This window comes from Mytilus edulis, chromosome 1, assembly GCF_963676685.1.
Source record: "Mytilus edulis chromosome 1, xbMytEdul2.2, whole genome shotgun sequence".
In the NCBI taxonomy this organism is placed as follows: domain Eukaryota; kingdom Metazoa; phylum Mollusca; class Bivalvia; order Mytilida; family Mytilidae; genus Mytilus; species Mytilus edulis.
The window spans coordinates 7,778,991-7,792,964 of NC_092344.1; the positions used below are offsets into that span (position 1 = coordinate 7,778,991).

Consider the following 13,974-nt stretch of genomic DNA (forward strand, 5'->3'; position numbering starts at 1 on the left):
TGCTTGGGATAAGATTTATTCTGTTAGCTTAATTCTTTACCATTGATGTTGGATTTGGAACCTGGACCTATAAAAATGAGTATGCTTGGGATAAGATTTATTCTGTTAGCTTAATTCTTTACCATTGATGTTGGATTTGGAACCTGGACCTATAAAAATGAGTATGCTTGGGGTAAGATTTATTCTGTTAGCTTAATTCTTTACCATTGATGTTGAATTTGGAACCTGGACCTATAAGAAGACTCTCTTTGAGTATGCTTGGGGTAAGATTTATTCTGTTAGCTTAATTCTTTACCATTGATGTTGGATTTGGAACCTGGACCTATAAAAATGAGTATGCTTGGGATAAGATTTATTCTGTTAGCCTAATTCTTTACCGTGATATTGAAAATGTTTATGTGTTTACAGTGAAAAAAAATATTACACCTTATAACCAGGGTAAAAACATGTTTAGACTTTTGGCAAGGACATATCTAGACTTAGAGCAAAACAATATCTAGACTTAGGACAAGAACATATCTAGTCTTAGGGCAAGAACATATCTAGACTTAGAGCAAAACCATATCTAGACTTAGGGCAAGAACATATCTAGTCTTAGGACAAGAACATATCTAGTCTTAGGACAAGAACATATCTAGTCTTAGGGCAAGAACATATCTAGTCTTAGGACAAGAACATATCTAGTCTTAGGGCAAGAACATATCTAGTCTTAGGACAAGAACATATCTAGTCTTAGGACAAGAACATATCTAGTCTTAGGGCAAGAACATATCTAAACTCGGGGCAAGAACCATGTTATATTGTGATGGAGCTTGTCCTTCTAGAAATCAATATAATGACCTGTTTGATGTTTTTGTTATGAACTTAGCTTATTATTCCGTCTTTATTCTTTCATATGGAGAAAGTCGTCAGTTTTATTTATTTGTTCTGTATATGTAGATGTATATGAATATTTCATAATATTTCATAGGTACACAGAAAGAACTGACCATTGGTGATGGTGATCCAGCACCCGTTAAAATTTTGTAAGTACTTTGTATAAAGCATGATTGGTAAAAGTATACTATTAAAGTAAATCACAGCATTAAATTTTAGTATTTGTACATTTTGGATACTTTACCTGTAAACAGGTTTTTAAGGTTTGTTCATGACACAGCCCAGACATATTATTTCAAGTTTCATCAGCAATACCCCAGAGCTAAATGAATATTTTTGGGAGAGTTATGCCCGTTGTAAATAAAATGTGGAAAATCAACATTATGAATGCTCTCTCACCTACATTTCTCATGGAAGTTTCATGAACAAACTGTGTGAACTGGTTGCATCAGTAATATCTCAGTTGAGATAGAAAAAATCCATTATATTTTTAGGAAAGTTTGAAATAATAGTGATATTGAAAAAAAAGTATATCAGTGGATGATATTGGCTACTCTGTAGTGATCTTGGTTCATTTTAAACCAACTTATATATTCTTACTATATCTATTGTCAGGTACACTATAAGTAAAATGGGAGGAGGAGAAGGATTCATCATTGATGCTATAGTGTTGATCTGTATTCCATTTGATGACAATGAGCCATTCTGTGCACCCACACCTGATGGATTACACTTACTTAAGAATCAACAAGTTCCGCTCTGTTCCAGAAATATAACCAATATCCTCAGTAGTGAGTAGTCATCGATTTCATAGGGAATGTCATTTATAATCAATTCAAAATCTGTTGTCATTTCTTTTTCAATTATATATACAGTTAAACCTGCTTAAATCACCACATATTTAAAGCAAAACCTTAGTTATAGGACCATTAATTTGAGAACCTCTGTAGTGTGTTAAATATAGATTGAAACTGTATTTAAAGACCACCTGTCTTATGAGACCACTTTTCCCTCCCTTAAGTGGTCTCAAAATACGGGTCTCATTGTATATCTGATTCATTGTGAACTTATTTATCATTATTCCCCACTCTAAAAGTAGGTGCTATATTGAAATCACTAAGTATCTCGGTCTGTTTGTCTGTCCATTCATGCAACAAATATTTGTGTAACCCTTTTTTAAGAAGCATATAAACAGAATGACACCATATTTGGTCTACAGCTTGATGAGTTGTAATGTGTGATCAATTTCTAGATCTGTCAAATGTATTTTTCCTGTTTGAATATTTAAAAGTAGTGAATGAACTAAAAAAAAACAAAAATCATCCCAATTTTGTCAGAGTTGATATACCAACAGTTTTATCTCTTAATTGATCCACAAAATAGTGAAATACTTTAAGAAATTAACTTTTTGAGTTTAATAATCATCTCAAGATATGTTAAATTCCATCATTTTTTCACATTTCTTTTTTCAGACGTTTCTTTCTCTCAATTGGCAAAGGACGTTGGATATGAAGCAGGACAACAGCTGGCCCAGGGAGCAGTACAATATCTTCTAGAACAGGTGGGGCTGACCGATTTCTTCAAAACCAAATGTGATCGTAAACGTGGTATTTATGATCCCAGTGTAGTGGGATGGAATAATAGTAAGTTAAATCAGTTTATTTATAAATAGAAAAATAAGAAGATCATGTGTTATGATTGCCAACTGAGACAACTCTCTACCAGAGACCAAATGGCATAGAAGTTAGCAACTTTTTATGAATTAATTAATAGTTATTTTGCATTTGTCTTTTTATGAATAATTTAATAGTTATTTTGCATATTTTTTAAATGCATTTCATATGCTATATTGATGTTTTTTTGTTTTTTTATTTGATTCGGAGAATCTGCCTTTGCAAATTTTAAAGAAATGAAGGAAAACAAAAGATATACAATTTAAAATTTCTGTGAAGTACATGGCAAGTGTACAAATTTTCGTTAGCTTTATAACATGAACAACTAATTTTGAAAAATACCTTTATTTAGAGTAGTACCTGCATTCCTTTACAGATTGTCTATTTAGTATTTTCAATCTTCCTGATAATTATGATCCAATTTTTTTTCCCAATGTTAAGAAAAAGCATATTGGTAAATGGCTCCTGAAAGTTAAAAAAAAAATGTTGGTAAAACTTATTTTGGTATCCACAGCACCTCTTATACAGTTCATATTATTGGAATCTTGAGGATTTTGGTTAGTTTCATATTCCAAAATTAAAATAATGTATGTCATTTGTTGAATTTCCTTATTCCAGTGCTTGGCAGGAAGTGGTATTCTGGTTTACCTCTGTCTGTCTGTCTGTCTGTCTGTCCCATGAAACATTACCAGTCTTGGAAGGAAGGGGTATTCTGGTTTACCTATGTCCGTCTGTCTGTCCCATAAAACATTACCAGTCTTGGAAGGAAGGGGTGTTCTGGTTTACCTCTGTCCGTCAGTCTGTCCCATGAAACATTACCAGTCTTGGAAGGAAGGGGTATTTTGATTTACCTCTGTCCGTCCGTCTGTCCCATGAAACATTACCAGTCTTGGAAGGAAGGGGTATTCTGATTTTCCTCTGTCCGTCCGTCTGTCCCATGAAACATTACCAGTCTTGGAAGGAAGGGGTATTCTGGTTTACCTCTGTCCGTCTGTCTGTCCCATGAAACATAGAAGGAGTACCAATCTTTTTTGACAACTAGATTTTTAACCAAAAACAATGATTTGCTGTACGCTTTTAAATATATTACCCACAATGCTCCAGATTCTGTAATGGAGATTTAGGTTTGACCTTTTGATGGATGTTATTTATAATTGTTTCACTATTTCTTTACAGTGTGTCCATTAAGTATTTCCAAACTTCCTGAAATTGATGGTCCAATGACATGTATGATTACTGAAACCTGTAGTGGCATAGATTGTTGTGCTGAGGTACCATTCATTGGGCTGACCATTCACCCATATTTTCTGATCAACACATGTGAATATAGTATATCATTTGGTATCAACAATATGGGCGTGAATCTGTCATTGTTCGAAGGTGGAATTGACAGTTATGAATGGGGTATGTATCTGCAAGATGAATTACTTAATAACCTTCATTATATTTTGGATTTTTCTTTTACCCATGAAAACTAAGTGTTATTGAATTCTACAGTTTTTAAGAATTTGTTTTCACGAATAAAAGTTTGATTTCATTATAGTTTATTGAAATACTGCACATTTGTACCCCAATGAAGGCATACATAAATCAACAAAATACAATACATCATAAAAAACAATAAAAGAACAAACATTATACTAGTAATTGCTTTGATATTTTTACTTAATTTGAATCCTTAAAACTTAATTAAAATCATGATCAGTAGGCCTTTTATAAATTTCATGAACTTTTTTCTGTTTTCTTGTATTTATATTATACTATATTATAAATTGCTGATATTTACTTTCAGGAAAACCTTGGGTGCTAAATATAGAAGACATTGTCAAGATAACGTAAGTTTTGCAAGGACTGTATATATATATATATAACTTTATTTTGTGCATTTTCTAAGACATTTAGGTTTTCATGAGGTTTATATCCTGCATAGAATATTGAATTATACAGTCCAATGCAATAATAAGACCAACAGTTATATCTTGTAAATTTTCTCTACCTATCCTTCGTAAGTCAAGATCACCAAAACTTGCAATGATTACCATTATTCCAATAAAGGTGCTTTCTTTTTAAAAGCATTTAAGTTGTTGAATGGTATTTATCATTAATGGATCTATTTGGTTTTCAATTTTGTTTTAAATGTACAAATGATATTAAAAATTGATCAAAACAAAGTTATTGAACGTTACCACCTTGTGCACTACGATTGTCCTGCTATGATAATATAAATTTATAGTGTGTAAAAACTGTGTATAAGTTTTTGAGGTAGGTTATATTTTATTTTCAATTATATTGTATTGATTTAGCATTTGTGAATCCTAAGCAATTCAAAATGGCTGCCCAAGACATGTAAATTGTGGATTTAATGGTAAATTTTAGCCAATGAATTAAGTTGATACATAATATTGTAAAAAAATATAAGTTTAACAAGAATTCAATGACTTTTTTACAGACTTATAATGAAGAAACCACCTAATGAGAAGAAATTTATTGTGGATTTAACGGCCAGTGTATGTTTTGATGAAAGCCAACCAGACCAATGTTTGACCTTTCCAATGATGGTTGGAAGTGAAATTCCTCAGCCATTCTGTGACATGACAGCTACAATGAGTTTGTCAAGTAAGTCACAGAATAGTTATATAAAAAAGAAGATGTGGTATGATTGCCAATGAGACAACTATTAGGTCATTTGTTTAAGTTTCTGTGTAATGATTTGTGTTTTTATAACTTCCCTGAATACATTGGGAGCATGAAATGTTACCTCTTGGCATAGTTAATTTGTGACAGTATATCACATGATTTACATCCACTTATTTTAGAATACTGATTATACATCTCTATGAATAACTGAGATCTTACTTTTAGATACTTTATTAAATTATGTTGCATATATGTTGTTTGAAATACATTTAAAATTTTTCTTTTTTTTCATTTAGTATATTGAAAAAAATAGAAGGAAACATTGATTTTTTTTTGCAGATTTCTCAGCCATTGACTGGGGAGCGCAGTTAGGACTTAACCTGACAGACTTCACTGGAATTTTAGCGAAGAATGTAGCCCAACTATTGCTACAACAGCTTGGCCTAGATGAGTTGATGGATGTACCGGGATGCTCTCGTAATGCTGATCAATATCAACCTTCAGTATATGGATGGAAAAACAGTAAGTCTAGTTACAGATACTTATTTTTACTTAAATTTTGAAACATTATGTAAAGCCATTAATATTTACAGAGAAGCAAATTTCTCCAATTTGTTTTGCAAGTTTAACTCAGAAATTTAGACTTTTTTAGAAACTTGTTTTTTTGTTATACACAGTTATTTTTCCTTTGTATGAAAATTTACAAACACACATTATATTATACAGGTAATGAAAAAAAAAAAATTCTTCAAAAACTTTAAATGAATTTAAAAACAATAAAATAAAGGTTAATATAATCATTTCTTGTGACGAAATAAATAAAAATATTTGATTTTTTAGCCTGTCCCTTGGACATAATCAGTCCTCCTAACATAACAGTACCTATGAACTGTTATATACCAGACTATTGTACTGGACTGGATTGTTGCTTCCACTACGACTACCTGGATATCTCGTTACATGCTTACCTGTATATTGATACCTGTAGTTACATCATCCGAGGTGGAATCGAGAAACTTACCTTTGAATATAAAATCTTAGATTTTGGTGATTTGTGGGGTAAGTTACTGCAGTAAATTATATTTAAAGTTTGATAAAATATAAACTTGTCAATTTATCATTTGTCATTTAAAATGAGTTGCAGAAAAAAATTAAATATTAGCTAGCAATTTATTTTGTGTGATATGAACTAAGATTATGAAATAAAATTATGAACTCGTAAAATTCTGATCTTCTGTCAAAGGTAATTATAATTTTACATTATTTTTATGAGTGGTCAAATATTAATCTTATTTTCAATACATAACCAGCTTTTTCTTACTATAATAGGCAAAGAAATTGTTGTTCCACTGCAGAATGTGATCAAAATAAGGTAAGTAGTCAGATTTTATTTTACGTCATAGAAAAATTTTATAATTTGAAAAACAGATGTTCGGTTGACAACAGCACATGTTAACCATAAAATACATATAAAGATCACTATATATTCTAATGGGTAAGCCCCCAAACAGTGAAAAAATGACCCTGAATATAGACATCTTGTGAAAAATTCAAAGACAACAAACACATTGGCAAGATTTATGATGTAGAAAAATTACATCAAAATCTGATGAAGTTCACCCTTCTCTATTATCCTATTCAGTGGAAGAACAAAAGCTTGTTGGAAAAACTATAATTTGGTTAAACAGAGATAAATGGGCTCAAATATTTAAATGAAATACAGTTATCTCCCTTCACTGAAAATAGTAAACAAGGTTCTCGTAATTGTAAGCTGGATATATGACTCTAAATGAGAAGAGTACTCTGATCACATACATGATGGAATTGAAGCCATGACATTTCCCATTTGTCCAATCAGAATTGATTTTAGAATACTTTGATGACACATGTCAAGAACAAATATTTATAAGAACATCCATAAAAAAAACTCACAAGATATGTTTCAACTAATTTAGAATAATGCAATATAGAAAAAAAAATGAAAATGAAAAAAAAAAACAAAACAAAACAGTAAGACTTAAATAAGTGGATACTTAACATGATATTTTATGAAAATACAATGCATACTTCCTTTATAAGATATTAAAACATTCTATTGATAGATTTACGATTGACCAACTGTTGTTTGAGAAGAAGTTAATCGTGGATATGTCCATGTCTATTTGTTTGGATGTGAACACAGAGTGCCAATTCAACTTTGACATCTTGATACAACAGAAATTTCCACAACCGCTTTGTGATCTGGACATGGGTGGATGGACAGGCGATACAAGTATGTCTATTATTTTCGATATAATTTCCCATAATACACATATACACAGGATATATTTACCATACAAAAAGTTGGAACAACTGTTGTATAATTTTGTGGTAGATATGTCACATGGAGCTATGTATGAAAATTGTGCCAGTAAAACGTTCCTTACAATACAAGCTAACACCTGAGACAATGTAAACAATGCAAAGACCCTAGCAAAAACTTTCTTTTTCTTTCTTTTTAAAATTGAAGATGATGCTATAAATAAAGAGAGATATGAGGTATTCATCAATGAGACAAAAATCTAAGAGCATACAAAAGGGATGATTTATTATGCCCAATTTATGGGCATTATGTTTTCTGGTCTGTGCGCCCGCGCGTCTGTCCGTCCGTTCGTTCGTCTGTCTGTCCCGCTTCAGGTTAAAGTTTTGGTCAAGGTAGTTTTTGATGAAGTTGAAGTCCAATCAACTTGAAACTTAGTACACATGTTCCTTATGATATGATCTTTCTAATTTTAATGCCAAATTAAAGTTTTTATCCCATTTTCACGGTCCACTGAACATAGAAAATGATAGTGCAGATGGGGCATCCGTGTACTATGGACACATTCTTTTTTTATTTTGTAGTTGAGAACAATATTGTGAAATATGTAGACAGTATCAGCTTAAGTTTTATGGCTTGTTGATGCATCTTTTACAGTCGAGCATGGTTTTTCTTTAAAAATTATATATAGCTATGACCAAATTAGGATCTCCGGGCATCGTAATTTATATTTCTACCAACTGAGCAAAAGAAGTACTCAATCTGGGTAGTTGATGGATCTCTTAAGGTCAAGGACAATGTCAGTAGAAAATGTGTTTACAGTAGATAATTGTTTTTGTATGTTTACCCACACAGACTACATGTTTTGAAATATTTTTAAGAATTCAAAACTTATTTATTTTAATTTTAGATTCTCTTGTTGATTGGGTTAAGGACAAAGGATTAGAAGCTGGACAGTCCTTGTCCACGGCTCTGGCCAACAAATTATTTGATGATTTTGGACTGACCCAGTTCTTGTACAACCCTTCTTGTGACAGGTTTGATGGAATTTACTCTGGTGCAGTTGATGGTTGGAAGGCTGATGGTAAGATCTTGAAAAAAAATTATGTTTTTACTTGATATATTGAATCTTACTTTGTAAAAAATCTCTTTGATTCAAACAAAAAATTCTCTGAAATTGCTTGATTTCTTGATGACAACATATTTGTAACGTTTGTAGGACATTTTTTTCAACAAAAAATCAGCATTTTAAATGGAACCAATGTGCCCCTCTTCTTGCCGACTTGTTACTTTATTCCTATGAAGCTGACTTCATACAGGAACTTCTTAGGAAGAAAGAAAAGAAGTTAGCAGTATCCTTTAACTTTCCTTTCGGATATATAGATTATGTTTTCTCACTTTAGATACAATGTAGTCTTAGAATCTTATTAATAAATGTCACTTAGTAAACATATCAGTCTCTACAAGAAAATAACTTTCATAACAAAAAGCAAAGCCAATATTGTTATCTAAAAACATGTTACCACAAAAATATTTGGTCTTCTTGTTTAAACAAAAATGTTATAGACATTGAAAATTTTTAAAAAGCTTAACCTGTATTTATTTGTGAAATTAAGTTACAAGTAGAAATAAGAAGATGTGGTATGAGTGCTAATGAGACAACTCTCCTCCAAGTCACAATGTGTAAAAAATAAACAATAATAGGTCTAAATACAGCCTTCAACACAGAGCCTTGGCTCACACCAAACAGCAAGCAAAATGACTATTGTAAAACAATTCAATCAGGAAACCAACATTCTAATCTATATTAAAAACTTTGAATTGAGAAACACCATTACAAGTGTTCATTTTAACTACATCTGTAATAATTTCAGCCACACATCACATGATATTATTTTATTTATAGCTTGTCCAAAATCTGCTGATATGACTTTACCAAAGATCAGAGGAACAGTCAGTTGTTATGTACCAGACTATTGTACGGGTATTGACTGTTGTGTGGATGTAGGAAAGATCGGCAAATCGTTCCGTATTTATGCCTTTTTAGATGCATGTAACTGGAAGCTGAGTATTGGTATCGAGAAACGAGCCTTTAATTTCACCATTATAGATTATAAATGGGGTATGTATGTTCAAAAATTAAATAATTTAATTGTTTGCTAGCCAAGATTGAATAGCAGTATATCTGATTCATTACTTCACAGAAGAATCAATCAATTCATATCCATTTTTTATGTTGAGGAATCGTCATATAAGGAACTTCAAAATATTGTGGTATAAATTTGGAAAATAGTATTGTAAATATAGCAGTGGATATGCTATACTTATTGAGACTTTGAACATTAGTATTGTAAATATAGCAGCGGATATGCTATACTTATTGAGACTTTGAACATTAGTATTGTAAATATAGCAGTGGATATGCTATACTTATTGAGACTTTGAACATTAGTATTGTAAATATAGCAGTGGATATGCTATACTTATTGAGACTTTGAACATTAGTATTGTAAATATAGCAGTGGATATGCTATACTTATTGAGACTTTGAACATTAGTATTGTAAATATAGCAGTGGATATGCTATACTTATTGAGACTTTGAACATTAGTATTGTAAATATAGTAGTGGATATGCTATACTTATTGAGACTTTGAACATTAGTATTGTAAATATAGCAGTGGATATGCTATACTTATTGAGACTTTGAACATTAGTATTGTAAATATAGCAGTGGATATGCTATACTTATTGAGACTTTGAACATTAGAGATGTATGTAATAAATGTAATAATTATTTTAAAAAAATCAAATTTCCTTACTCTTCCTTAAAAAATAGTATTTAAAACTTTTTCAACTAAAAGTTACAAGGTGAGGTAAGTTTCGATTTAATATTTATATTTGAGCCTCGTTAACTATATTTTGCAACTTTGTGATGCCACAAGACAGGGTCATATTTATAGAGACTTTATTAATTTATTAATTTCATGTATGTTTTTCAGGTGAGAAGAAGACCATGTCAATTTTACAAGTTCTTAAAATGGAGTAAGTACACTTTATGATCCATGTTCAGATCAATAGCTGTTTGCATTTAGAAATTTAAACCTTGTGTTATAATATTCTATTATGATTAGTGCATTGTTATCAGTAAGAGTTAAATAATAAACTTTATACTTTGCAGGTACACAATTCATGACTTGCAGGCTGAGAAGAAATACATGTTAAATATGAACTTAAGTGTTTGTTTTGAGAAGAGTGGACCATGTCTGGTTTCTGTACCAGTATTTGAAAACACCAAACTCCCTAAACTGGGATGTGATTGGACACATACAAGTCTTGGTGAGATATAAGTTAATGTCTTTCATTCATAAGAATTAACAAGAATAGATTAATAGGTTAACCCTTTCAACGCTATACACGGCATATGCCGCGATGACGTACGTCGTCCGCCACTGCTATGTGTTTATTACATTTAATTCGTGTGGGAAATATGATTTGATCAATCGTTAAGAGACGTAGAAAAAGAGGGGGAAACGGAGGTTTACTGAAATTTTTTAGGAGGGAGTCAATTATTTGTGCCATGATTATATAATACGTTGTGTATGTTGCAAAACGCTACGGAATTGATCAACTGGTGTCTTCTATATTATATGGCAGATAAAACAACAAAATAAAGGACGACCAAAAGTAGTTTTTATTCAAAATTCAACACAAATGTAATAAATTACACCTTTTACCTGTTAAGGAGGCTCAAGGGTATAAAAATTTCAGAAAAAAATTAAACTTTTGTTTTTTATTACAAATTTTATTTATTACCTTTTGTAGTTGTTACTTTATCATATGCTACAAAAACATTCAGAACAATTAATTCGTGTTGGCTTAAAATGACTTTTAAAATGTAAACATCATTGAAAAAGTTCCAAATTATCTCCCTTTGGTGGAAAAATGCCATTTTTTGGCTTTAAAATTGAAATATCTCTTTTAAATCATCGGTGACCTATATTTTTTAATATAATTTCGATATATGCTGTACTTAAACTAAATTATTGTAAAATTTGAGCGATTTCTGTAATAAATTTCTTTTTTTATTTCGATATTACATTTATTTCTCCTATTAGTTCAACAGAAAAAAAACACTTTTACAAAGATTTATGCTTCTTTCGAAGGCAGATTGTGAGCGCAAATGAACGGTGATCCCATTTTTTTATTTTATTTTTCTATTAACTATAAGATAAAGTTCATTTATAGAAAAATATAGAGAAATCCTATATAAATGATTTAGACCCGCGAACCCCCTTAATTACCTGAATATGCAGGTAACCTGTTAAAAATTTTACTGAAATAATTGCCTTACATTACAGGTCATGCTCTCATGAGTATTTTTCATGCAATAACTGTCTCTGTATCTCTTATAATAAAAAAGATACAGCAGTCTGAAAAGGAATATACTGTTCTAATGAATGAACACAAAAAATATGCAGCAGCAGCAGCCACAATTTTATTTTTTTGTGTAGCGTTGAAAGGGTTAAGAGGCTAAATTTAAAAAAAAAATTATATAAAAAATTGTTTTTCTCAACTTTTATTTCTTATTCTGACCTCTTATTTTTCTTTGAATACACATGAGATGTTTTGTACAAAATTAGGTTTTCTAATGTTTTTAATTTCTAATCTGTTGGTAGGGGTTTTTCTAATTTAGCAGATACAAAAAAGACATTCATTGTCAAAAAGTACACTGTGGACTGGTAAAACTATTTTGTGTTCCTTGTGTAAATAAACTCATCATAGATACCAGGACTAAATTTTATATATACGCCAGACGCACGTTTCGTCTAATTATCTTACAAAAACTCATTACAATGATAAGGTGTTGATATGAGATGTCAGATATTCTATGTTAAATTTGTTCACAACTTTTCTAGACTCAACAACTTGCTTGACATATAGTATAGAGACTTTTTGTTATTGTTGAAGACCATATGTTAACCTCTAGATGTATTGATTTGTTTGTGTTGTTGGGTTCCTATTTCATAGATGTAATCACCACAACTCCTTTGTATAATTTTTCATAAAACAATTCATAAAAATCCTGTTTCAAATGAAAGTAAATGTTTTAATTATTTTACAATTTTTCAGATTTCTCATTAAGTGACTTTAAAGCTCAGAATAGTATTACTGGAGCTGTTAAGGGCCTAGTTCGTGACAAAATGCTGGAAGCTCTGGGACTGACGCCATATCTTAAGGATCCGTCTTGTAGCAGAACAGCAGCGCCATTTGCTGGATCTGTCAATGGATGGACTAACAGTATGTACATTTTTAATATTATTTGATGCAAACAAAATGAAATATACTTATAAAAGAGAGATAGACAATACTAAGAGACATTCAAAGCCAAAACTCTTAAGAAAAACTGATATAACCATGGCAAATAATGAAAAACAACAGAAAGAGAAACACAACAGTCTACAGTTGAAAACTGAAAGACTGTCAGAACAAAATGAACCCCACCAAAAACTGGGGGTGATCTTAAAACTGTCGTTCCGAATTGATAGCAGAAATTTTAGATGCCACATGAAAAGAGAATTTGCTTGATAAAAGTGGTAAGTTTGCCTTACAACAGGCTACCTATGGATTTCTTAAGAAGTTAGTAGCATGTGTTCATGCTGAGAGGATGACACCTTTCACTTCACACAGCATTCACAAATGTTTCATAATATAAAAGGCAAAGCTAACCTACTAATTTTTTTCTCAACAATTATGGATACTAAATCTTCCTTTTTATTTATCCGTATTACAGTATAATATCTGATCCAAAAGAAATAATAGGTTTATAGGGGTTTTTACATGTTATTTTTGTCTCTTTGTCAATACAAATACAATCATTAGTTGTATTATATTTTATTTTCAGAGTGCAATTTGACCTTGCCAATACAGTTACAAGCAATAAGTTCCCATATACCACTGACTTGTAGCATCATGGACACCTGTACTGGTGTTACATGCTGTTTAGATGTAGCTGACTTTGATCTGGCTGTTAACTTTTACATCAGTTTGGATGCTTGTAATTACCAGTTTTCAGTTGGAATAGAGAATTTACCATACAATAAGAAATTGTTGGACTATGATTTTGGAACAGAGGAAATTATAAGTCTGTCAGATGTTGTTCGCTTGAGGTGAGTTTTTTTATTTTAATAAATTTGTAGTTTACATTGTTTTACAGTGAAAAAGATTTGATTTTTTACTTTATACGTAAATTTATCTTAGGGCATATTTCTTTAGAAAAAAAAACACCATGTGACTTTAGAGTTTTAAATAAATATTATTTAAGGTGGTGGCATGTATGTACGAGTCATTTGATTAACTCTTACTCTTATGTTCTTTCATTGTGTTAGTTTTGTCAGCACTGGGTTGATGCCTCTGCTGTCCCAGAGGGTATCATCAGCTCAGTACCCAAGTACTGACATGATTTATAACAAACCTTTCTAAAATTGT

General features: G+C 31.1%; 1 protein-coding gene across 1 annotated transcript in view; it reads left to right on the forward strand.

Moving 5' to 3' along the window:
- LOC139523012 (uncharacterized) overlaps window positions 1-13,974 on the forward strand; it is an 85,405-nt gene that overhangs the window by 70,439 nt on the left and 992 nt on the right. Inside the window, exons 42-57 of the mRNA XM_071316736.1 lie at window positions 971-1,025; window positions 1,492-1,667; window positions 2,349-2,519; window positions 3,726-3,953; window positions 4,342-4,384; window positions 4,999-5,165; window positions 5,526-5,708; window positions 6,027-6,245; window positions 6,516-6,558; window positions 7,289-7,458; window positions 8,396-8,569; window positions 9,392-9,607; window positions 10,488-10,530; window positions 10,667-10,824; window positions 12,619-12,786; window positions 13,391-13,655. Coding sequence (XP_071172837.1) covers window positions 971-1,025; window positions 1,492-1,667; window positions 2,349-2,519; window positions 3,726-3,953; window positions 4,342-4,384; window positions 4,999-5,165; window positions 5,526-5,708; window positions 6,027-6,245; window positions 6,516-6,558; window positions 7,289-7,458; window positions 8,396-8,569; window positions 9,392-9,607; window positions 10,488-10,530; window positions 10,667-10,824; window positions 12,619-12,786; window positions 13,391-13,655 — 2,479 coding nt within the window. The remainder of the gene's footprint in view (window positions 1-970; window positions 1,026-1,491; window positions 1,668-2,348; window positions 2,520-3,725; window positions 3,954-4,341; window positions 4,385-4,998; window positions 5,166-5,525; window positions 5,709-6,026; window positions 6,246-6,515; window positions 6,559-7,288; window positions 7,459-8,395; window positions 8,570-9,391; window positions 9,608-10,487; window positions 10,531-10,666; window positions 10,825-12,618; window positions 12,787-13,390; window positions 13,656-13,974) is intronic.